Source organism: Sinohyriopsis cumingii, chromosome 16 (assembly GCF_028554795.1).
Source record: "Sinohyriopsis cumingii isolate HCF-2022 chromosome 16, ASM2855479v2, whole genome shotgun sequence".
Taxonomy (NCBI): Eukaryota; Metazoa; Mollusca; class Bivalvia; order Unionida; family Unionidae; genus Sinohyriopsis; species Sinohyriopsis cumingii.
Window position 1 is genome coordinate 58,451,620 of NC_142976.1, and position 23,787 is coordinate 58,475,406.

A 23,787-nucleotide genomic window follows, 5' to 3' on the forward strand; every position below is an offset into this window, starting at 1 on the left:
CATGCCCACATTGGTTGAATCGATGTTCGAGAGAGGCAAGAGGGCAAGGAACTCGGCAAGCCAGCCATGGATGTCGTGCACTCCCAAGAACTCCAGCCCGTACTTAGTCGATTTAGTCTAGTTGTACTAATAGACAATAAAAAATGCCAATAATGTGTTAGCCACCTGTGCAATTGGGTCAAATCAAAACAAGTTGTAAAATTTTCCGACGTCCTCACAATCGTAAAAATTCTAGTACATCATGTACGTTGTAGATGCCCTACAAATTTTTAATAACTAATATGTCTGAGCGACATATAAAAAGTTTGGACACTGTTAGGTCATAAAAGGTTTGAATTTTGAAACGGTGGATTGAAGGATCAAGTTAGTGTACATAATAGTTTTATCGAAACGGGTTACCAAGCCAAAATGGTTCCCTGAATAAGAGGCAATATTGGTAGCCCTTAGAAGGGCTTTTTGCGCAAAAGTTTCCTCTGCTTCTTTACATTTCTCCGCAGTCCTTTTTCCTCTCAGGTAATTTCGGGGAAATGGTAGCTGTGTAGTGTAAGCATGTAGTTGGCTGCTTCTACTGGGTAGTTCTGTAGGCCTCTTGATAGTATTGTGTATGGATTCTGATACCATAGTGCCACTCGCTATTAATTTATTTTTGCTTAAATTTATATTAGGTATTTCATGCGTGCGTTGCACGCTTATTTGTGTCCGACTGAGGCAAGGGAGGTAGTGACCAGGAAGGCAGGAGACCATCTGCAGGCAGGAGTCCGCTCATTCCAGGGTACTGGTCTAAATGGATGTACTTGCACGAATTTTGAGTATTTGGTTCTTGTGTCTGATATTTGTTCTAAAATGAGCTGGGTTGCAATGGATGGAAAACGCTGTGCTGCTTTAGTGTTAGTATGGTCTGTATCACGGAAGTAGGCCGCATTATTACCTTGGCTGTCTTTCATGTTAGGGCTAGGAAGAGAGCAGAGAAGAAGAGTTTTTTTATAAAATATTATTTTTGTTGATTTTTAAAGATTCAATTTGGATTCAAGAAGACGGGAACCTTTGTTAAGTATTTAGGTCCCTAGGGGCGTATCAAAAGCGCCCGTCTATGTATATTAATCTGGTTTTAGAGAGTATTTGGGTGGGTTATGTATGTTTTACAGGTTGTTTGTTTTAAGCAAGAGGGACACCCTTGCTAACTACTCAAAGGTGCCCATTTTCTAGTGGAAATTTATTTTTAAGTGAGGTCGGGTTGTTTTTTTATGTTTCAGGGTGTTTTATATTTTTTCTTTAAGCTTGGAAGTGTCTAGGAATTTAAATATGTTTTGGTAGGTCATATTTATGTTGGGGTTGTTATTTTTAATGAAATCTAGGTAATTGGTAGGGGATCCAATATCTTTTTTTTTGGGGGGGGGGGCTTTTTGAAATTCCATTCTAGCCTCCTGATATATTGAGCAGCTACTGAATATATGTGGCAGGTCTTTAATGGTTTTGCAGTGATATCAATTGATATTTGCAGGCTTGGGTCGTAGATGTTTGCCAAAACTTCCTGCTAATTTTTTTTTCTTCCGGTTACGATGCGGTTGATAAATGTTTGGTCCAGGCTGTTCACTTTGGATGGTTTGATGGACCTATTGGTTTCTTTTATAATGGAGTAGAGTATGCTGCCTTTGGCAGTGGAGTTCCAGTGTTCCTGTCATTTCTTGTTAATATCGTTTCTTGTTATGCGTTGGGCTTCTGTTATGCTGAGTGGGGCAAGGTTAGGATTCCCCTTGTCGGCTAGCTCATTACCAGTGATTCCTATATGCGAGGGTATCCACATGAATTCAACTATCTGATCTGCTGTTGATAATTCCTTAAGCAAATAGAAAGATCTAACCAAGAATAGTTCTCTTGATTTGGTGCTGTGAGAGTTAATGGATTCTATTGCACTAAGTGAGTCGCTGATGACAACTGCTTTCGGAAGTTTTTGGTCTTTAATCCATTTTAATGATTCTATTATTGCCCAGATCTCTGTGGTGAAAGTTGAGCAGTGGTCTGGTAATCTGGATCCCATTTGTATGTTGAATTGGGGAATAACCACTGCAGCTGCTGTTCTGGCGGGTACAGTTGTTTTGGATCCGTCAGTGAAAACTTTTACGAAACCAGAGTAGGTGTCTTGTATTTCCATTGTTACGATGGTTTTGAGTTTAGATTCTTGTTTCAATTTGTTTCCATAATTGGTGACTCTAGTGTTGATCCTAGGGATAGGGTTTGTCCAAGGGGCGGGGTCAGGGGAGTTAGTGTATTCTTCTTGTAGAGCAAGGGTTGGCAGCTTTGCCCTCAGTTCTAGGATTTGTTTGCCACCTGGAGGGTTAGGAACTAGTTTGCGGCTAAACGATTTGTTGCATTTGCCAATGGTTACTTTTGTAGTATGCGAGTCGGGGTGATTTGTAAATCGATCTGAGTATCAAATGTCTTCTTATTTTGAATGGCAGTTCACCGGTGAGGACTTGAAGTTCGTCCAATGATGTCAATGGTAGAGTGCCAGTGCAAACAGATAATGCTTTCCTTTGGATGGTATCCAGTTTGTTCAGTAATGTTTGTTTCGCTGAGTTATAAACTTGGAATCCGTAATCTAGCTTTGACCTTATAAGTGATCTATAGATGGTTAATAATGTTTCTTGATTGGATCCCCAGGTGGTCCCTTTAAGATTTCTTAAGAGATTAAATTATTAATTGCAATTTTGAATTAGTTGTTCAATCTGGTGTTTCCAAGTTAGATGATTATCGAATAACATACCTAGGAATGTTACTACCTAATCATATTTGATTAACTGGTTTTGAATATAGAAGCTGGGGTAAATTATCTGATTATTGCGTAATGGGGAGAAGATTATTGCTACCGTTTTTTAATGTGTGATGTTAAAACGCCATTTATCCTTATGTTATCTAGGTTTTTCTGGATTTCTTTGACTACTTGATTGCTAGCAGGGTTTCCTGCCCTCCACATGCCGCTGTTGTCAGCAAAATGGGAAATGTTAACCCGTTTTGTCGCTAGGTTGAGGTCAAGGTCGTTAGTCATGATGTTGAATGGCCTAAGACTGAGTACACACCCTTGTGCGGTATCGTATTCAAAGGGGTATTCTTTTGAGGTGGTGTTTCCTACTCTAGTGATTATTCTGCGACCTGTTAGGAAGTTTTCGATCCAGTTAAACATACGTGCAGTAATTCCAAAGTGGCTGAGTTTTGCAGTCAATCCTTTCGTCCAGACAAGATCAAACGCTTTTTCAAGGTCAAGGAAGACTGCTTTAAGTTGTCTGTCTGATTTTCTTTTGGAGCTGAAGTTAGTTTGATATCCGCTTCTAGTTTTAAAAGTTGATCTGTGGTGGAGCGCCTGTTATGGAAGCCACATTGGTTTTCTGATAGGAGTTTGCTACTTTCTAGGTGGTGTTTTAATCTGTTGGCTAGGACTGTTTCCATCATTTTACATATGTTATTGGTGAGGGAGATGGGACGATACGGGTTAATATTATTAGGGTCTTTACCTGGTTTAAGGATTGGGATGACAATTGCTTGTTTCCAGCTGAGTGGTAGTTTTCTACTTCGCCAAATTTGGTTGAGCAGTTTTATAATGGTTGTTGTAATGTTGTTTGGAAGATTTTTGTGTATCATATATCCAATTTGATCTTTTCCAGGTGAGGTTTCTATTTTAGACCCTAGCGCTATTATCCATTCGTATAGGGTGATTTCGGAATTTAAATATGTGTTCTTGAACTCTAGGTATTTTAAGAGTTTGGGAAGTGTGGTTTCAGCTTTCTGTCTGTGTTCTTGGAAGTTCCTAGTGTGATTGGTATTACTGCTCATGGCCGAGAAATGGTTAGCAAGTAGGTCAACTTTGTCATGGTTGGTTGTAGCATTTTTCAACTTAGGTTTTAATTTGATATCTTTCCCCCGGATAGATTTATTTTGTACCATACTTTTTTAGAGTCAGACTTGAGGTTCAATTTGGAGCAGAAGTGTTGCCATGTTTTTTTTTTGGCTAGTTATATGATCCCTTTAAGGTGTTTTTCTTTGTCTTTATATTGGATGAAATCTATTGAGTCTCTTGTTCGCTTATATTTGTTAATTGCTTTTATTTATCTCTATGTGGTACTGATTGTTTAGTTTGAGTGTTTCTTCGGGGAATATTTAGGGTAGCTGCATTAATTATAGTATTAATTACATTGTCATGGGATATTGTTATATCTGGGTCTTCGAACTCTTTGGTATTAATAGCGGCTAGGATGTGTCTAACGTTATCTCAATCAGCTTTATCATATCTCCATTTGGGTGGGGCTTCATGGGGGTTGTGCAGAACTGATATTTGGAATGAGATTATGGTGGGGAAATGGTCGTTACCTAATGTATTATCTTGATCAACCCACCAGTTTGTAAGTTGGGCTAGTTTGGGTGCGCATATAGTAAGATCGATTGCTGAGAGGGAGCCATCCTCAGGATTAAGTCGAGTTTTAGACCCATCATTGAGTATGGTTAGGTTGGATTCAGCAATCCATTCTTCAATTAATTTGCCTCTTTTATCCTTTCTAATTTCTCCCCATAGTTCACTGTGAGCATTGAAGGCACCACAAATGATTAGGTTTCCATACTGGTTAGTGGAGATTTGTTGATAAGATTCTAAGTTGATTGGGTTGTCATTGCCCCCTAGGTCATATATATTAGTTATTATTATATTATTCGATACAATGTTGACTAATACAGTTTGAATTTCAATTTTGTTATTTATGTATATTGGCATTGGGATCGTTAATATTTCAGAGTAGGGAAGGGATTCAATTAGAAATATTACAAGTCCTCCTACCATTTTCCCATTGCTACGACTTTTGAATATGCCTGGTGAGTATCCGAATATTTTGGTATATGTTTCGGATTCTCTGGTAAGTGTATTTCCTCAAGGCAGAATATGTAAGGTTTATTGATTGCGTTAATGATTTTGTGTATTAGTTCAGGTAGGTTTCTAGATGTGCCCATTTAATTCCATTGCCAGATAGTAAGTTTTTGCTTTTAGTTGTGTTCTCCATTGAGACTGGTGGTTGTGATCATGATGGTGGTCTGAGGAGTAATTGTGAGTTTAGCATGATAATGTTTGGTAACACTTGAGTTTATGTGTTCTATTATGTTTTCTAATGTGGGGGTTCTGGTGCTGTTAGAGTTAATCATCTCGTTGAACAGTTCAATCCGAATCTGCCAGGTAATGATGTTTTGATAACCTTGGCGGGGGTTTGTATGACTGTTATTTTTCTGTATTGTTATGGCTTTGGTTTTTTCCTGATTGCATTCCTGCTGATTTGGTTTCAGATTTTGGTACCGTTTGGGGTGGATTAGTGTTTTGTGCAGGTGGATTTGTTTGTTCTTGTGGTTGGAGTTGAGAGGTTAGTTGACTTCCTTTGCTCCAATTTGATAAATGTTGTGTTGCTGTTATTTTTTTGTTGTTGTTGATATTGCTGCCTGATACGTCAAATGTTCGGCATTCATGAAGTTAATTATTTGATGTTTTTTGATAGTATTGAGGCATTCAGATGCTATGGTGTGGTGTGGGTCTCTGCAGTTGGGGCATTTGATAATTCTCTTTTTACATGCCTCTCTATGTTGGCCCCCGCAGCGGCCGCATCTATATCTGTATCGACATTTGTTGGCATAGTGTCCAAAGTGTTGACAGCTGGTACAGAATCGGGGTTTGTTGAAAAAGGTTCCAGTCTGTGTCTTACTCCGGAGGAACCTAATTTTATCAAGGTTGTAATTGGTTCTTTTGATATTATAAGTACTTTTGTGGTGGGTAGTCCTTTACGATTTTTAAGTCGGTATGCTTTTTCTATTTTGCACCATTCTCATTGAGTTTTTTAAGCAGTGTTTGGTCATTTAGATCATTATTATATCCTTTGATGGTTAGTACTGCTTTGAAGTTCGTATTTAGGAGTGGTTTGGTAGTTTTGTTGTCTGTTTTGTATTCAGAGGTGGTTTTGCTGTCAGGTTTAGTAGGTTTATTTTGTATTTTGTGGTGCCTTTCGAGTTTAACTATAATGTGGCATAGGATTTCCAGTTGCAGGAATTTTTCCACTTGGTTGGGCGTGCTGCAGTGAAGAATTAGGTAGTCAGATATTGGTCTAAAGAACCTAAATTTTGCCCAAGGTGTGCTTGGGAAAGGGCGCCTATAATGATGTTGTTGCTTAGGTGGAGCAGTTGCTTGTCCCTACTGCTTATGTATAACGTATGTTCCAGTGAATGAAATATTGGTTTTACTTCCTGATTGTTGCCTGGGGAAGAGGGTTTGTTAGTACTTGTATCCTGGTTCTCAGTTTGGGTTGGAGTGGTGGTAGGGTTTTTTCTGCATAGGAAGCTTTCCTTTACCTAAATAGGTTACTTGTTCCCTGGTGCTGTCTATAGTAGAAGGGTAGGTGGATTTAGGGGGGTTATTTTTAGGTGGTTGGCTTTTGGTTTTGTTACCTTGATTGATCCCTGAGGGGCATTGGGTTTGGCTGTTGTGGATATTTTCTTTTGTTTGGTTTATTCTTTGAGACACCCTGTTTTCCATTATTGTTGGATTTTGCTATGTTGAGTATGGATGGGCGGGTCGTAGTTTGCTGTGTGGTTGTAGTTGGAGCTGTTACGTTTAGATTGGTTGCTGGATCGTTTACATTAGTTTGGTTTAGCTGTGGTTTCGGTGGGCTAATAGTGGTTTTGGGTTCTTTGCTTATCAGGATGCCAATTGGTGTTTTGGATTGGGGAATTTCAAGTAGTTTGTATGTTGGTAGTGTTATTTTGACATCTAAGTGTTGGTCCAATGGCGGGGTGGGGTGGGGTGTGCAATTATGAGTATTACGTATAGTGTGGGTATTGTGTCGTCTAATTCCTCATATTCGTATGTCTGATCAGGGCGCTTGAAGTTTATAGGTGAGGTTGGGTCAAGATCGTTTATTGCTGCGATTAACATATTGTGTGGGGAGCTGGTAGTGAATGTTAGATTTTTTGTTGGATTTGTTTTATTGAAGGGCTCAAGATAATTTCTAGTTGTCTTTTTGTATTGGGGAATTGTTTTCTGTTTGGTTGGTGAGTGACATTTTTCTGTTATGGTTAAGTTGCCTATCTTGGTTTTTTATGGCGTTGAGCTCCATTTCGTTTGTACACTTGTTTTGAACCATATTGTCTACTTTTTTGACTAAGTGGGAATATTAATTTGTTATTATTAAGTTGAGACCTTTCTTTTGTAAATTCCTTAGGTTTGCATATTTATAGCTTTAGGTTTAGTTAACTTTGTGTATAGATTGATTTCAATTGATGGTTTTTATTGTAAATTTTGGTTTTATGGTATTGTCTTATTTAATTTCCTATGTAAGGTGGATTGCTTATTAATACTGTAGTAAGGTAGAGCTATCAGTTATATGATGTAGGTATTGATTGAATTTTGTTTATTTAATAAGATTTTAATTCTTGATTAAATAGTTTATTTTTGCTTAATGGAGATCAGAAAAAGTGGACTTGTTTAACTTGTTTTATGATAATGGCGCCAATAGAATAATATTGTTATTGTTAGTTAAGAGAAAATAGAAATATATAAGGGTAGTGTTAACACTAATGAGTTTAAATACTTCAAAACAGCACAGAGAATGCAATCGTCCGCAGGCTTAAATTATTTTACTATATTACGATCTTACTGCGTGTTCCTATCGTTCCTTTGTTCGAGAGTACCTTTGTTCTGTGCACTTCCTTTGTTCACGGCTTGGCGGATGCTATTCTTTTCCTCTTCTTAGTATTATGTCTTTGTTCCTGTTTTCCTGTTCCTTTGTTGTTTGGTAATTGTTGACTGTGGTAGCCACACTCAGTAGAACTTTTAACATTATACACCAAGCCGGTTTTACACAGTAAACAAATCAAGCAAATTCAGAGACAGTTTTCAAACTTAACATTTTGGGAATGACGACACTAAAATAACCAAAATTAGTTTTCATATGATAGTTTGTCATTCTATAATTCTGAATATGTTTAAAGGATATTTACACAATCGTCACAAAAACCTCATACAATTCTCTCTCGGCAACATGGTGTAATATTCCGTAACAGAACTCTATCCATTTGTGAAGAAACTTCAATAAAATTTGCAAAAATATCAGAGCTAAAATGTACGTTTGTTCGCTGTGACGTCAATGCACGTTGTTAGGATAGACGTTTAAACGGTTAAAATAGAGGACTGTATCAAACTAATGTCTAGGAGAAATAGGGTCAACTATATTTTGAGTTTAACGAACGGATAGCTGAAAATAACAAAGTAACTCGGGTATAGAAATTAGGTCACGATGTTTAAGATGGATCAGTTACTCTTCCAGGGATGCCACAGGTGGTCAAGTGGTCCAAAGCGCTCGCCTTTACATATCACTGACATCTCACTTATGTCCACTTGCATTCGAGTTTCGGCTCGACTAGGCCAGCGTGAGCATGTGAGAAAGCTTGCGATAACTTCAGGCGGGTCTTTGTTCCTTTCTGGGGGTTTGGCGATTCTTCCGTGTGAAACAAAACCGTTGTCATGTATAGTCTTTTAAGTGCTGAAAATTGGTCTTAAATCCACAAAACACAAACGCCAAGGGATGCATCTCCATAATGAATGAACATACAAACAAAATACAGACTCACTCAGACATTTGTTGTTGTTGAGTTTAATTATATAGGCGTGCGCACAATTGTGCATGTGTCACTTTTTTCTGACTGCACCGCAGCCTGCTAGTTGTTCCTGGGGAAGGGAATGGTGCCACCTACCCCAGGCTTTTATGGGTTCAAGGAACCCTGATAATTTGGCCTCAATCTGTGGGTCCATAAAGGTCTCTTACAGTTGAATGGTTGGCTGTCATTAGTGGGAAGGAGAGCTCGGAAACGGTCCTGGTTGCTTCATATTGAAGGTTTCTTGTTGCATTTACCTGGTGTTTCTTGTTTTGTTTTGTTTTTTCGTTTTTTTTTCTTCTTCAAAATGTTCTAAAAATGGGGGTGGGGTGTTCTGTGTTCTTTATAGAGGTTGTTAGTAGAAATCATGTATGAAGAGAGATTTTCAAGGTTATTATGGTATTACTAGTCGAGGCGTTTAGGGTGTGCTTCCTACGTTATGTTATTTATAAGTTTTTAGATATTGCCTCTTTAAGTTATTTATTTATTAATGTTTTTAGAGAATGAATGTTATTTATACTTTATTTAGCAAGAGACCGGAGTCCTAGCCGATTACACGGTTCGTTAAGGACATCTAGGACCGGAGTCCTAGCTGATTACTCGGTTCGTTCAGGACATCTAGGACATCCAATTTTGCGGTTTCCTTAGTTTTTGATAGGTTCTTCGTAAGTGAATTATTTATTAATATTTTTATAAAATTGAATGATATGTTATGGGTTTTTATGTGGGGGCTTCTAAATTTATTTAGCTAGTTACTGGGTCTTTTGGTTTTGTGAGGATAGTAATTATATTTTGTTCCTAAGTCCTGCTGAGTCTATGAATTTATTTATATTGTATATGCTGATTGTTTATTTTTATTAGAGTCCATAAGTAACTCTGGGTATGTGTGTGGTGATCCAATCTCTTTTTGGTTTTTGATAAATATTTTCCAAGCGGGTTGATATTTTGGGCATATATTGAATACGTGGTGTAGATCTTCGGTGGTGTCGCAGTTAAAGCAGTTAATGGTTGCTGGTTTGGGTTCTATAAACCTTCCAAAACTGCTTGCTAGTTTAGTTTTTCCAGTTATTATCCTGTTTATGGTTTTCTGTTCTAAATAGGTACTCTTAGGTAGGTGTATGTTCCTATCTACGGTTTTGTGGGTTTCATGGTGCTTTTTACCTTTTGTGGAGGAGTTCCAAAAATCTTGCCATGTTTGGTCTATATATGTTTGTGCGAAGCTTAGTGCTTCTGTAGAGCTATAGTTAAGCATGATAGAGTTTTGATCTCCTAGTTTGGTTTGTGCAACTTTGTCTGCTGTTTCGTTGCCAGAGATTCCAGTGTGCGACGGTATCCACATGAGCTCGACTAATTGATGTGCTGTGGTGATATCGTCGATTAATTGGCATGCTCTGTCGAGGAATTGTTCCCTAGAGTGTGTATTGCGATTTTGGATCGATTTGATAACGCTTCGGGAATCGCTTATAATGACTGCTTTAGGTATTTGGTTGTCTTTGATCTATTCTAGTGATTCAAGTATAGCCCAGAATTCAGTTATATAAATGGAGCAATAGTCAGGCAATCTGGATCCCGTTTGTATATTGAATTCAGGGATGACTATTGCTACTGCTGTTCTTGGTGGTTGTTTGTTTTTGGTCCATCGGTATATATTTTAACATAGTCCGGATATTTTTGGTTGATTTCGTTTACCAGTACAGGTTTTAGTAAGTTTTCTTGTCGTTCTTTATTGCTTAATTTTGTAGCTTCATTGTTAATCCTTGGTGGCTTTTGTAACCATGGTGATTTGTTCTGGTCTGTATTGTTTGTTACCAGTTTTTTTTTAAGTAGAGATATCTTTTCTCTTAGTTCAGGATTACTTCGCCACTTGGTGTGGTGGGTATGATTTTGGGTTTGAAGACAACTTTACACTTGTTTATAGCTATGGTTGTCTGGGTGGATATCTAATCGAATGCACTATTGGAGGAGCAGTTCCTGCCCACGTAATTTTAAGGGTATTTCTCCTGTTAGTGTTTGTAGTTCTTCTAATGATGTTGAGGGGAGTGTTCCTGTGCATAATATTCAGGCTTTTCTCTGGATAGTGTCAAGTTTTTGTAGTACAGGTTGTTTAGCCGAGTTATATGCTTGGCAACCGTAATCCAGTTTTGATCTAATTAGGGTTTTATATAGCGTGAGGAGGGTTTCCTGGTTGGATCCCCAGTCAGTCCCTGTGATGTTCCTGAGTAAATTGAGATCTTTGTTACAATTCTGGGTGAGTTGCTCAATGTGCTGTTTCCATATGAGGTGGTTGTCAAAGAACATTCCTAGGAATTTTACTACTGTTACGTATTTGATTAATTGATTTTGTATATAGAAGTTTGGATAGACTAGGTTGTTATTTCGTTTGGGGGTGAATATGATTGCCACAGTTTTTTCATGAGATATTTTGAAACCCCATTTGTCCGCCCATCTCCCTATGTTGTCTAGGCTCTGCTGGATTTCTTTAACTACTGTTTTATTGGCAGGATTTCCATTCCTCTATATGCCACAATCATCTGCAAATTGTGACAAGTTTATTTTTGTGGAGGCTGCATTGACGTCAAGGTCGTTTACTATTAGGTTAAATATATGGGGACTTATTACACTGCCTTGCGGTGTTCCATTTTCAAGTGAAAATTCTTCCGAATGGGTGTTGCCTATTCTTGTGGTAATTTTCCGGCTGTGAGGAAGTCGCCAATCCAGTTGAACAAGCGTCCAGTTATTCCAAATTGGTTTAATTTGGCCATTAGTCCATTGGTCCATACTAGGTCGAACGCTTTTTCTAGGTCTAGAAAAACCGCTATGAGGTTGCGATCGGTTTTCCTATGTGCGTTAAAAGCGAGTTTGATGTCTGTTTCCAATCTGAGAAGTTGGTCAGTGGTGGACCGTTTGTTCCGAAAGCCACATTGATTTATGGAGAGTAGGTTATTGGTTTCTAGGTGGTCTTTTAACCTATTTGCGATTATTATCTCCATTATTTTGCAAATATTGTTTGTAAGGGAGATGGGTCGGTACAAATTTATGTTGTTGGGATCTTTACCTAGCTTGGGGACTGGTATTACTATGGCCTGTTTCCATTTGGTGGGTAGTTGGCCTTTATCCCATATCCTTTTAAACAGTTTGATTATGGCTATTGTTATATTGATAGGTAGTTTTTTTTATAGATAATGTAACCTAACTGATCATTACCAGGGGATGTTTCGTTTTTGGATCGTAGGGCTATCTCCCATTCATGTACTGTGATGTCGCCATTTAGGTGAGATTCTTTTGTTCCTTGGTCTTGAAACATTTGAGGCTGGGTTTCCTCCATTAGTGTTTTGTGTTCCTGAAAGTTTCTGGTGTGGTTATTGTTGCTACTCATGTTCGAAAAATGCTTAGCTAGGAGGTCTGCCTTATTTTTATTAGTTATGGCATTTTTAATTTTTGGGTAGTTGCTTTCCCTTTTATGGCTTTTATCTTGTCCCATATTTGTTTTGAGTTTGATTTTAGACTCAGTTTAGAGCAAAATGTTTGCAATTGATCAATTTTAGCAGTTTTTATAGTTTGTTTTAGTGCTTTTTGTTTATCTTTATATTGATGGAAGTAGATAGACTTTTTGTTGCGTTTATATTTAAGCCCCTTTTTTGTTTTTATGTGCTATAGTGCACTGTTTAGTTCACCATGGTACTGGGTTTTTATTTTGGACATAGTTGTCTTTGGGATGCATCGGTTAGCTGCCTCTATAATTGTGTCTGTTATGTTATCATAATACATGTCAATACCTGGGCTTTCTAAGTTATCTGGATTTACTCTAGCTAGTAATAATTGGAATTGGTCCAAGTCTGCCTGTTGGTACCTCCATTTAGGTTGTGTTTCGTTTGGAATGTATTGAGGTTTTGTTTGAATATTGATTGTGATGGGGAAATGGTCACTTCCTAACGTATCTTCTTGATCCACCCACCAATTTGTGATTTGAGCCAATTTTGGGGTAGTGATGGTTAGGTCTATGGCTGAGAGAGTGCCAGTCTCAGGGTTTAATCTAGTGTTCGACCCGTCTTTTAAGATGACCAGATTGTTCTCAGTTATCCATTTTTCAAGCTATTTTCCCTCTTTGATCTTTCTTTTTACCTCCCCATAATTCACTGTGTGCGTTGAAGTCGCCACAGATAATTAGATTTTTGTTATTGTTATTAGTGATTGCCCTTAGTGAGATTAGGTTGGTAGGGCAGAAGGTACCCCCGGGTAGTATGCATTTATTATTTGAATATTTTTGGTTCCTATATGTATCATTACTGACATTATTTCGATGCTATTATTGATGTTTAGGTTAGGGGGTACTTCTATTATTTCATAGTAGATTAGTGTATCTATCAAAAAAATTGCTAGTCCACCCCCTTTCTGCCTCTTGGGTCTGTTTTTAAAGGTTCCCTAGGTAAAGCCTTGTAGACATAAAGATTAGCTCACCGTGACATATTTTTGTGGGCAAGTTACTTGACTTGAGATGCATCCACATGCTGCTATTACTGTGGGTGAAAGACGTAAATTACATAAAGTTATCACCAATGAAGAGCTAAAAGTAAAAATCACTCAATCGTGAAAACTGGATTCAATGAACTGACGCAGTTATTTTTACATACCAGTTTTCATGACTTTAGGTCCGAAATACTGCTGGCGTAATGAACCAAAGAGTACACGAACGTAAACAAATGAACAAATGGCAACGAGTTATATTCCTGTTAGGCGACAATAAGCAAATTTGGAAAATTGCACCACGCATAAATATATCACAGAATGGCGATAAGACTGTCACCATCACAATAACGTTTATTAAATGTTTACAATGAATTTGCTTTATTGACATAATTTTAGGGTTAAATGCATCAAATGAATGGTCAGTTAAAAATGAAGGGATTTTAATATTCTAAAGTATAAACAAACAAATGATGTTTTCCGTCATAAACTTAAAACATTTAAAGCATGTTCTGCAAACACGAATGGAGGAATTGTTTTAATAGTTAATCATGGTAAGATAAATGTGTACAATAATGTAAATTGTAAGCAAACAATGATGGCTTTACGTGATTGCTTTTGTCACTTATGACATTATGAAAAAATCCAGCGGTATCACTCTGAATTGGCTGTATGATTCATTGGACGGATGTGTAAATTAGTAGGGACCAAATTAAAACAAAACAAAAAACAAAGAAGACGACTATGTATCAGATAAATCGTTTCTAACCATCTTCGTCTGCGTAGCAAAATATTTACTGAATTAGCTATAGCTCGTGTGAGTTTGTGAATACAAACATTACAGAATAGTTGTTGTCTTTTACTGATCTGGTTTTATAATTAGCGCATGCACGTATAAAATCAATATTTGCGAAGAGAATACGAAAATATTAGAATTTCTTTTGAATGAATTCACTATGATCTAGTTCCAAGATGTTACGGTTGTCTTAGAGACTTCTGATATTTTTGTTTCATTCTCTAAAACATAGGAATGGTCCAGAAATGGAGCAATACAACAATTTTAAATGCAATATTGGTCGAGTATTCTAAATATACACAACACCTTCACCAGCTCTAAATGTCAATATTTTTTCCTCACTTGTATTTATTCACAGTTTTCACCTCGTTATTTAAAGACTGAAAGTAACAGATGAGACTCCATGGGTAATATTCCTCCTGGACAAACGGGTGTCACACTGGTGTGTTATTTTTTAGTTTATTTATCTATTTATTTATGTCTTTATTTATTGAATTAAGGTTATAAGGCATTCTATTTCTTTCGAAAAAAACGTCATCAAAAAATGAGAAGTGACGAATGCTAATATTTTTCCCTCCGTTTTCTTTTCATTGTGGCTGACATGCATTTATTTAGAAAAATGTAATTAATTTTAATTTGTTTTGAAACCAAAATGCACTTATGTTATTTGTTGAATGTTTTAATGTCGCATTAAATCGGGAATCATTTTATAGAACTTGTAATGCCCTTGTTTAATGTTTTCATATATTGACATACTGCTATATAATTCGCTATTCCAATTCAATAAAAACAAATTCCATTTGTCGAATGTTTGCTTAGTAAAGGCATTCTTATTACAGCTTCGTTTGGTACAATATACTAGTTGCTTACGACATGTCACTGCCAGCACCATTTATAGTTTTGATCTATAGATATACAATGTTATGTTCGATAACTCTTTTTGTTGTATATTCAAAAATTGAGGGGAAATATTTAATATTATATCAAACAGCTTCCCAACATGTCAACATTTTCGTTTCGTCTTTCCGCCATAATGTCTCTGAGTAGTAGATTTATCTTACATGTGTATCATTGTACAATTTGCAACCATAACCATAGTTCAAAGCTATGTAAAAGTCAAATAGACATTTGCTAGTTTTGACGATGTTGATAACACTGAAGATGATGACTATAAATTGATACAGGCTTAATTTTGCATGACACAGTCAAATATGGCATTTTATTACGTGTTCATTGACAACGAATTTGTCTTCAAAAGGTACACTACTACAGAGTGATCTTTTGTAAAGTTCGTTAGACTAATTTATTGAGTCAAATTATAAGCTGAAAATCTAGGGAACGTGAAGATTAAATCAGGTATTTGCTGTATAAGGGTGTGAAAACGCATTTGAATAGTGGACTACATTAATTCTTTAATTATACTCCAGTCACAAACTGCTACGGAAACTTCACGAGACCACACAAACGGCAATGTCATCTCCGTCTTGTGGATGGGTTAAAGTTACGTTATAGCAATTTTAATATCTACCAAAGCAAAATTGTCAGAGAGGAAACGAGGAAGAGCTGCCAGAGAAACCAAATGGAATCCATCAACAATTCTTCTTGGGAAATAGTTTGTTCGCTGGATAACATTGATTGAAGATCTAGAACAAGTCACCCAACATTGAAACAGCCAAGTTGTTGCAGAATAGGTTGACACCTGTCTACATAGAAAGTTTTCTTCGCTTGTCATATTTCCTGTTCTTATGTTTGAAAGCTACTTTTTTATTCTAATTTGAACAACAAATATGTTTGACCTACACACTTAGATTGCAGAAAACGATATTGGATCAACTGATTAATATTTCAGCTCAGAAAGGTGTGTAAAAGACCGTGCCTGTATTTGTTGATGTATAATCAAAAAGAGACATAAGTTTAAATCGCCAATTATGAAAACAAGCGACCAGATACGCTTGAAAGAGGCTGATTCAAGTGATGAAACATTTTTCCCCTTTTTGAACTTGACTTAAGAGAAACAATAAAGTTTGGACCGGAGTAAAATGAGCACAGGCCACAAATCGTTCGATGTAGTCGGACTCTCAAGAGAGCTTTATGCGCATTATTTGTCAATGTAAAGGGCCCGGGCGTCCAGATTCCTGTCCCCTTCTTTGCTATTATACCTAGACAACTTCGTGCCTCTAAATTGTTGCTTAATATTGTGGAACATTGCCGAACCAGGCAGTCCGCGCATGGGTACGCAGTGCGTCCGTCTACTCCACGACACCGCAATAGCACATAAATCCATCGTCTTGGCAAATGTCCTCCAGGAGTATAGGATCCAAACTTTGCCACATCCTCAATACAGCATTGATTGAGCTCCAAGTACTTTAGGTGGTTGAATCCTGTAATCAGAAATTCGCTGAGTGGCCGACTATTTGAAAGCTACGTCGCTATCTTAAGTGCAGTTTTCCAGTTTATTAACAGCAAATACAGCAGGTACAGATATACTTGGAGTACTTAATAGAATTTTAATGGCGTACTGTTTACTAAGAACTTTTTTATTATACGGCGCAATGATATTTACAACCTTTATATGACCCTAGCAAGTCAATATTTGTACTGAACTCTCACAGCACTATTATATATCTAGTGTCTATTTAAATGTCAGATTCGCATATAGCTATTGACGAGAGCTGAGGTGACCTTAATGTAAACAAATAAATAGTGATCGAAAATGTTATATTTCTGTAAAAACAAATGTGCACCTAACACAGTGAGATGAAAATAGGTGTTTACTATACTGTAGGAATGCTTATTTTGTTAAAATTATTGGATAAATATCGTCAGACCAGCCTGAAATGTATTATCTGGCATCTCTTTTAAAAACGTCTATGAATCAAACATTAGATCTGAGATCTCTAGCATAACTATATCTAATCAATAGACCCGGAGGGCAAAAGTAAACACGTATACTGTTAAACAGTGTCAAACATAGAGCGATCCCCACATATTTCCAATTGTATGGTATGTTAGATGCAAATAAATGGACTTTATTGATACATCTGGCAGACGCGAACAGGCGTCTATAACTCTGACAGAAAAAGAACTCACTTCCATTGAGCTGATTGACCCATTTCAAATCTAAAAATCGTAAACGACTTTTGTTTAATATTTTTTTCGTAAAATCTTTCAAGACTGTCTTTTTTATAGTAACCCGGTGAAAGTAATACAGAATGTGTTGTGCTTTGTTCGTAATTGAGATTCAATTATTTAGCAACAATTTACTAAAAGAAACTTTAAAAAACGTAAACATATTTTGTAAAATTAAAATGATAATAATAATATTAATAAAATTAATAATAATAATAATAATAATAATAATAATAATAATAATAGCTGATTTTAGTTTAGTTGAGCTTTTAAGACTTGGTTTCATCCGGTCTGGTCTTATCAGATCCTGCCTCTTTTGTTTGTTTGTTTGGCTTGCTTTATGTTTTTTTCATCTGCTCTGATTCATTTTTATGTCGATTTTTACCATCAGCATCCAAGTATAGTTCTACCTGAACTTTGCCTTCCTTCCTACCTTCTCTGAGTGCATTTTATATATCACACATCTAAAGAATATCTTTCTATAGCTGTATCATTTACTCATAAATTTATCATTTTCTCTTGGATCCGATATATCACATGATAGCTAGTGGCTCCCCATCGTCAACCTTTTCATATTGTGTTTCAAAACGATCCTATTAATAATTCATCGATCTCTTACGATAATCTTCAAGGTTCAATCACCATAATTGTCTGTGAGAAAACTGAATCTGCTTTATGTCGAACTTGCTTTTTATCTAAAGCTCAAGTTAATTAAAGGTAATTTAGATTTATAAAAACACTTTAATAAATTTCCTACATTTGAAATACACACACATACAACTCATATATTAATATTTATTATTGAAAGGAGTTCTTCATGTTACAGTAGTTACATAGTTTGCTAGTTATTGGAATTATGTCAAATGATCACGTGACAAATCATTCCGCTGTATGGAAATGGTTAAATGCAGAGATAATTATATTCATTTGGCAAAATCGCAACAAAATAAATGTGGTGTTTAAGCTGATGAAAAAATATTCATGAGGGCTTCACTTTTAATATTGAATGAAGTAATTTTAAATTTTATAATAATTGTACAATTTCTGAACATTCTTTATCGTTGTTTTTGTGAACTCATCGTGTTTTGACCACCATTGTGCTGGCACAAAGGGGTACTGCGACTTCATTTGACAGCAAGCAGGAAATGAATTATTTAAATTTAAAACTCACATTTCTGTCACTTTCTGTTCACTCATCTTGCGTCACTCTTCATTGTACTTTTCTCCCAGAGCAAATGGACTCAAAACATAAAATTTGACTTCTTTTTTCTCTGGCGACTTGGAAAATTTGTCTGAAAGGTCATCAATATCCAGGCACATTTAAATCAATTCTGTTTTGTAACTAAATCAATATACTAATTAACCTGTTTGCTGAACTGCCATCTGTTTTCGTAGATTTTATTTTCCCAGATGTGATTGTTTAAAACAGATTTGGTGGTAATTTGCGTATTTATTATCCAAGCATAAACACATGCTTGTACACGCTTGTATATGTAGTTCAAGATATGTTTGAAAAAATATTTAATACAGAATTTTATTATGACGATAGATAGTATGGTAAAGAAAGGTCGTCAATTCATGACGGAATCGGGAATGAGAGGGTAAGATGGAGGGGGACGAGAGAGATCAGAGCTTGCCACTAACCATAAAGTCTTCACAGCAAGAAAGAAAAGAGTACAGGGTAGTAATATTTCTGTTGAATGTCTTTTTAGGTCAGAATCGAAAGAAAATAAACAAAACTCACAAGAAACCCACAAAAACAAATGTTGAAAGATTACTCTTTGCAGAGGAACAGACAGCCATTTTACATGCATCATTCATTTAAGCATTCTTCTTTTACGGAACTAGCGTGTGAATAAGACCAGACTTTGTTTGATTCTATCGCTTACAGAACGAGCGTTTGTATAAGACCAGACTTTGTTTGATTCTATCTCTTACGTGACTAGCATTTGCATAAGACCAGAGTTTGTTTGATTCTATTTATTTCGGAACGAGCGAGTGCATAAGACCATACCTTGTTTAATTCTATCTCTTACGGAACTAGCGAGTGCATAAAACCAGACTTTATTTGGTTATATCTCTCACGGAACGAGCGAGTGCTTAAGACCAGACTTTGATTATATCTCTTACGGAACTAGCGTTCGAATAAGACCAGACTTTGTTTAATTCTATCTCTTAGGGAACTAGCGTGCGAATAAGACCAGGCTTTGTTTGATTCTATCTCTTACGAAACGAGCGAGGGCATAAGACCAGACTTTGTTTGATTTTATCTCTTACGAAACGAGCGAGGGCATAAGACCAGACTTTGTTTGATTCTATCTCTTACGGAACTAACGAGTGCATAAAACCAGACTTTGATTATATCTCTTACGGAACGAGCGAGTGCATAAGACCAGACTTTGTTTGATTTTATCTCTTACGGAACGAGCGAGTGCATAAGACCAGACTTTGTTTGATTCTATCTCTTACGGAATAAGCAAGTGCATAAGACCAGACTTTGATTCTATCTAAAAACAGCTCTTAGTTATTTATGGACAATACTGCTGTAGTGGTTTACTATAAATTTGTGTGAAATCTATGGAATAATTGTGTATTTCAGTGCGTTCATTATTTCCATACCTTATTTTTATATAGTTATTATTTCGACTGCATAAATCTACTATAAAATTTAATTAACTAATCACTATAACTGCTCTTACTTACTTTACTTGTCTTCAGCGTTTCAAAGGTAATATATTTCATTTTAATTGTTCGTTTTTCATCTAAAAGAAAACATTCTTCCATGCTAAGGAAATGATGTAAAATGACTTCGAACCACATTAGTTCATATTGATTCACAAAATGTAAATACAATACGTTAAATGACAAGATGTTTGCTCATAAACACGAATCCATCTCATTTATGTAGAAGACCGACTACAAGGAAACGCTGATTCTACGTCAACGGGATCCGGCCCTGGCTGTTCCAAAAAGGATTCGAACCTACTGTTTGTGAACCTAAGCTAGATTGGTAAATCTGTGTCGGTACCTAAATTTTATTATGATGGTTGTTATTGATAGCGTTTACAATTAATTAGGATAGACGTCTAAACGGTTTTTAAAAAATGACTGTATCAAACAAATGGCTAAAAATTAAAACAGTCACTTTCTTTAAAAGTATGTCGAGGTGAGTTCATTTTGGTATGGTTGAGTTATTTCTCTGATGATGCATTCAACTATTAACATTCACTTGCGCAAGTGGAATAGCATGTAATATATTAAGTGTATAATAAACAGATAGCTGAAATTTCAAAAGTCACTCAACCGTACAAATCAAGCACAATGCCATGATTAAAGTGTGGCTGAGTTACACTCTTTACGATGCATTCTCACATAAATTTTATGAGTATAGATTAAATCTGATTCTATCTATTGTGGTTGCAACAAGCCAAAGCCGATGACAAAAGTGTCATCATGCGTGCAGGTTAGATCGGAAAGAAGGTAATTACATATCGGTGGTTTGCTCTTCTTTAGATAAAGCCACATACCAATTTTCCTGACTTCCATGGAGCGCTGATGGTAAGACAACGGGAGCCGGTCCTGGCTGTATTGTAAAGGATTAGAACCCATTACCAACTGTTTGTGAATCTAAGCTAGACTGGTAAATCTGTTTCGGTACCTAAATTTTATTCTGATGTTTGTTATTTACAACTTTTACGTTTGATTAGGATAGACGTTTGAACGGTTAAAATTATAGGACTGTCAAACTAATGTCTTGGAGAAATAGGGTCAACACTGTTTTGAGTTTAACGAACGGACAGCTGAAAATAACAGAGTATCTCGAATGTAGAAATTAGGTCACAATGTTTAGAATGGATCCGTTATTCTTCCAGGGATGCCCTAGGTGGCCAAGTGGTCCAGGCGCTCGCCTTTACATATCACTGACATCTCACCTATGTCTGCGTGCATTCGAGTTTCGGCTCGACTAGGCCAGCGTGAGCATGTGAGAAAGCTTGCCATAACTTCAGGTGGGTCGTTGGTTCTTTTCGGGGGTTTGGCGATTCTTCCTCCATGAAATAAACCAGTCGCCATGTTTAGTATATCAAGTGCTGAAAACTGGTTTCAGATCCACAAAACACAAACACCAAGGGATGCATCTCCATAATGAATGAACATACAAACAAAATACAGACTCACTCAGACATAAAGATTAGCTCACTGTGGCCTATTTTTGTGGGCAAGTTACTTGACTTGAGATGCAATCACATGCTGCTTTAACTGTGGGTGAAAGACGTAAATTACATAAAGTTGTCGCCAATGAAGAGCTAAAAGTAAAAATCACTCAACCGTGAAAATTAGATTCAAATAACTGACGGAGTTATTTTTACATACCAGTTTTCATGACTTTAGGTGATATAAGGTCCAAGATACTGCTGGCATAATGAACCAAAGAGTACACTAATGTAAACAAATGAACAAATGGGCAAAGCGTTATATTACTGTTAAGCCGATAATAAGCAAATTTGGAAAATTGCACCACGTACCAAGAAATCACAAAAAAGCAATAAGACTGTCACCATCACAATAAAGTTTATTAAATGTTTACAATGAATTTGCTTTATTGACATAATTTTAGAGTTAAATGCTTCAAATGAATATTCAGTGAAAAAAAATGTAGGGATTTTAATATTCCAAAGTATAAACAAATAAATGAGTTTTTCCGTGAATCAGTTAAAACATTTAAAGCATGTTCTGCAAATACGAATGGAGGAGTAGATTTACTAGTCAATCATGATATGATAAATATGTACAATAATGTAAATTGTAAGCAAACAATGATGGCTTTACGTGATTGCTTTTGTCACTTATGACATTATTAAAAAAATATCTAACGGTATCACTTTGAATTGGTTGTATGATTTATTGGACAAAAGTGTAAATTGCCAGGGACCAAATAAAAAACAACAAAACAAAAAATAGAGAAGACGACTATGTATCAGATTCGTTTCCAATAATAATAATGATAACAATAATGACAATCACAATGATAATAATAATAATGATAACAATAATAATGACAATCACAATGATAATAATAATAATGATAACAATAATAATGACAATCACAATAATAATAATAATAATAGTAAAAAGAAGTAGATTGAATGTCCATTAACTGGAGTCGACCTATCTATCTATCTATCGGTCTGTCCGTCCATCCGTCTGTCTGTCTGTATATCTGTCTACGTACCTCTCTCTCTTTCAGAACTATCTAATTAGTATGCAAATAGTGATTACTGGCCTCTCATATTATTTTCTTTGCATCACTGTCTCGTTTCGGAATACGAGAATATTAAAAATTAAGAATTATAATTAAATATTTGTAGATCATTAAATTTCTGCAGGGTATGCATATTTAAATAAATCTAGCATGAGTTGCGTGGTGTCGACATAAAACATCGCAAGTCAAATCGAAACGAATGTCGGTAAAGACTCAGCAGATGTGGGGAATCTTGTTCGTACTGGAAAAATCGGTACAGAAAAAGGATCAACGGCGTACACCCATTTGGCTTGAAAAATTGGATATTGAAATCTTAGTACAACAGAGAATGCACTGTGAACACCAATTTGGCTGAGTTACACTATAAACTATGTTGTTGTTGCTGTTGTTGTGGGGTTTAACGTCATTTTCAGCACATGGCGGCCAGTATTAATAGTGGAGGGAGAACCCGGGAACCGGCGCAGACAGAGGTGATATGCCAGTGATCCGTAACGGAGAGCGCTTTAGATCACTCGGCCACTCGGGGCTTATATATATATATATATATATATATATATATATATATATATATATATATATATATATATATATATATATATATATATATAAGCACTTAAATTTGAATATGGGTAAAATGGTTAAATGTATATATTGAAATAGTTCAATACAAATAGTTGAATTGAATGCATCTTGAAATATTTCTTTTTAAACAAATCAAAATACACAGTCCTATGATTGAGATGTCAATATTCAAACAAGAAAGAAAACATCTTCCTTTAATATCTCTTCAAGTTAAGAAAAGAATTACAACATACGAATTGGCATAATTGAAACAAAATAATAGCAAAAAGGACATAAGAGATTAATTTATCCGAAATCTCAGTGAGAGCATAATTTACAGTGGCAGCAATCAAGACTTTTGTGAAGTTTAATGAATTACATATAGTCAATATATTCTTGTATTTTACTTGTTCATCAGAAAGTTGGATATTTGTACTCGTGTTGTACTTGTGTCATTTATTTCATGTTGTGACTGATTTAGCTTGTGGTATCGTTTTTTAAGCGGGCGTGTAAATCATACAAGCTGAATCCGGCCCTCGACTCTTTTTTCTTTTTTGAATTTTCGTTTATTTACATCATAGGGCGCTTATTTTGTTTTGGTTTTGGTTTTTATTTTTATTTTAAAGGATATGTAGGTAGTCAACTCAATATCAGTATAAAGTGGAGCAATTATGATTGTAAATCACATTTCACTGTTAGTTTCAATAGCGAAAATTGTTCAAAGTCAAAATGGGTAAATACAATACATTCGATATGAAGCTATTTTACAAAACCAACTCTCACTGCAAATATTGCCTAAACGAATGCATGACAAAGTGTTATACATAAAACCACCCGATACGTCCATTGTTTCAGCCTACAAGCCTGGAGTTGTTGATATTGTTAAGGCCTTCAAGCCTCAACAACG

At 36.0% G+C, this 23,787-nt stretch overlaps 1 protein-coding gene across 1 annotated transcript; it reads right to left on the reverse strand.

Moving 5' to 3' along the window:
* Positions 1 to 1,678: 1,678 nt before the first annotated feature.
* LOC149780493 (ribonuclease H1-like) lies at positions 1,679 to 2,152 on the reverse strand. Its single transcript, XM_089936212.1, has one exon. The coding sequence runs from the start codon at positions 2,150 to 2,152 to the stop codon at positions 1,679 to 1,681; it is 474 nt and encodes a 157-aa protein (XP_089792338.1).
* Positions 2,153 to 23,787: the final 21,635 nt, after the last annotated feature.

Excerpts from the sequence above, each read along its gene's own strand:
- LOC149780493 (XM_089936212.1), bottom strand. The coding sequence starts at position 2,152 with ATGGAAATACAAGACACCTACTCTGGTTTCGTAAAAGTTTTCACTGAC.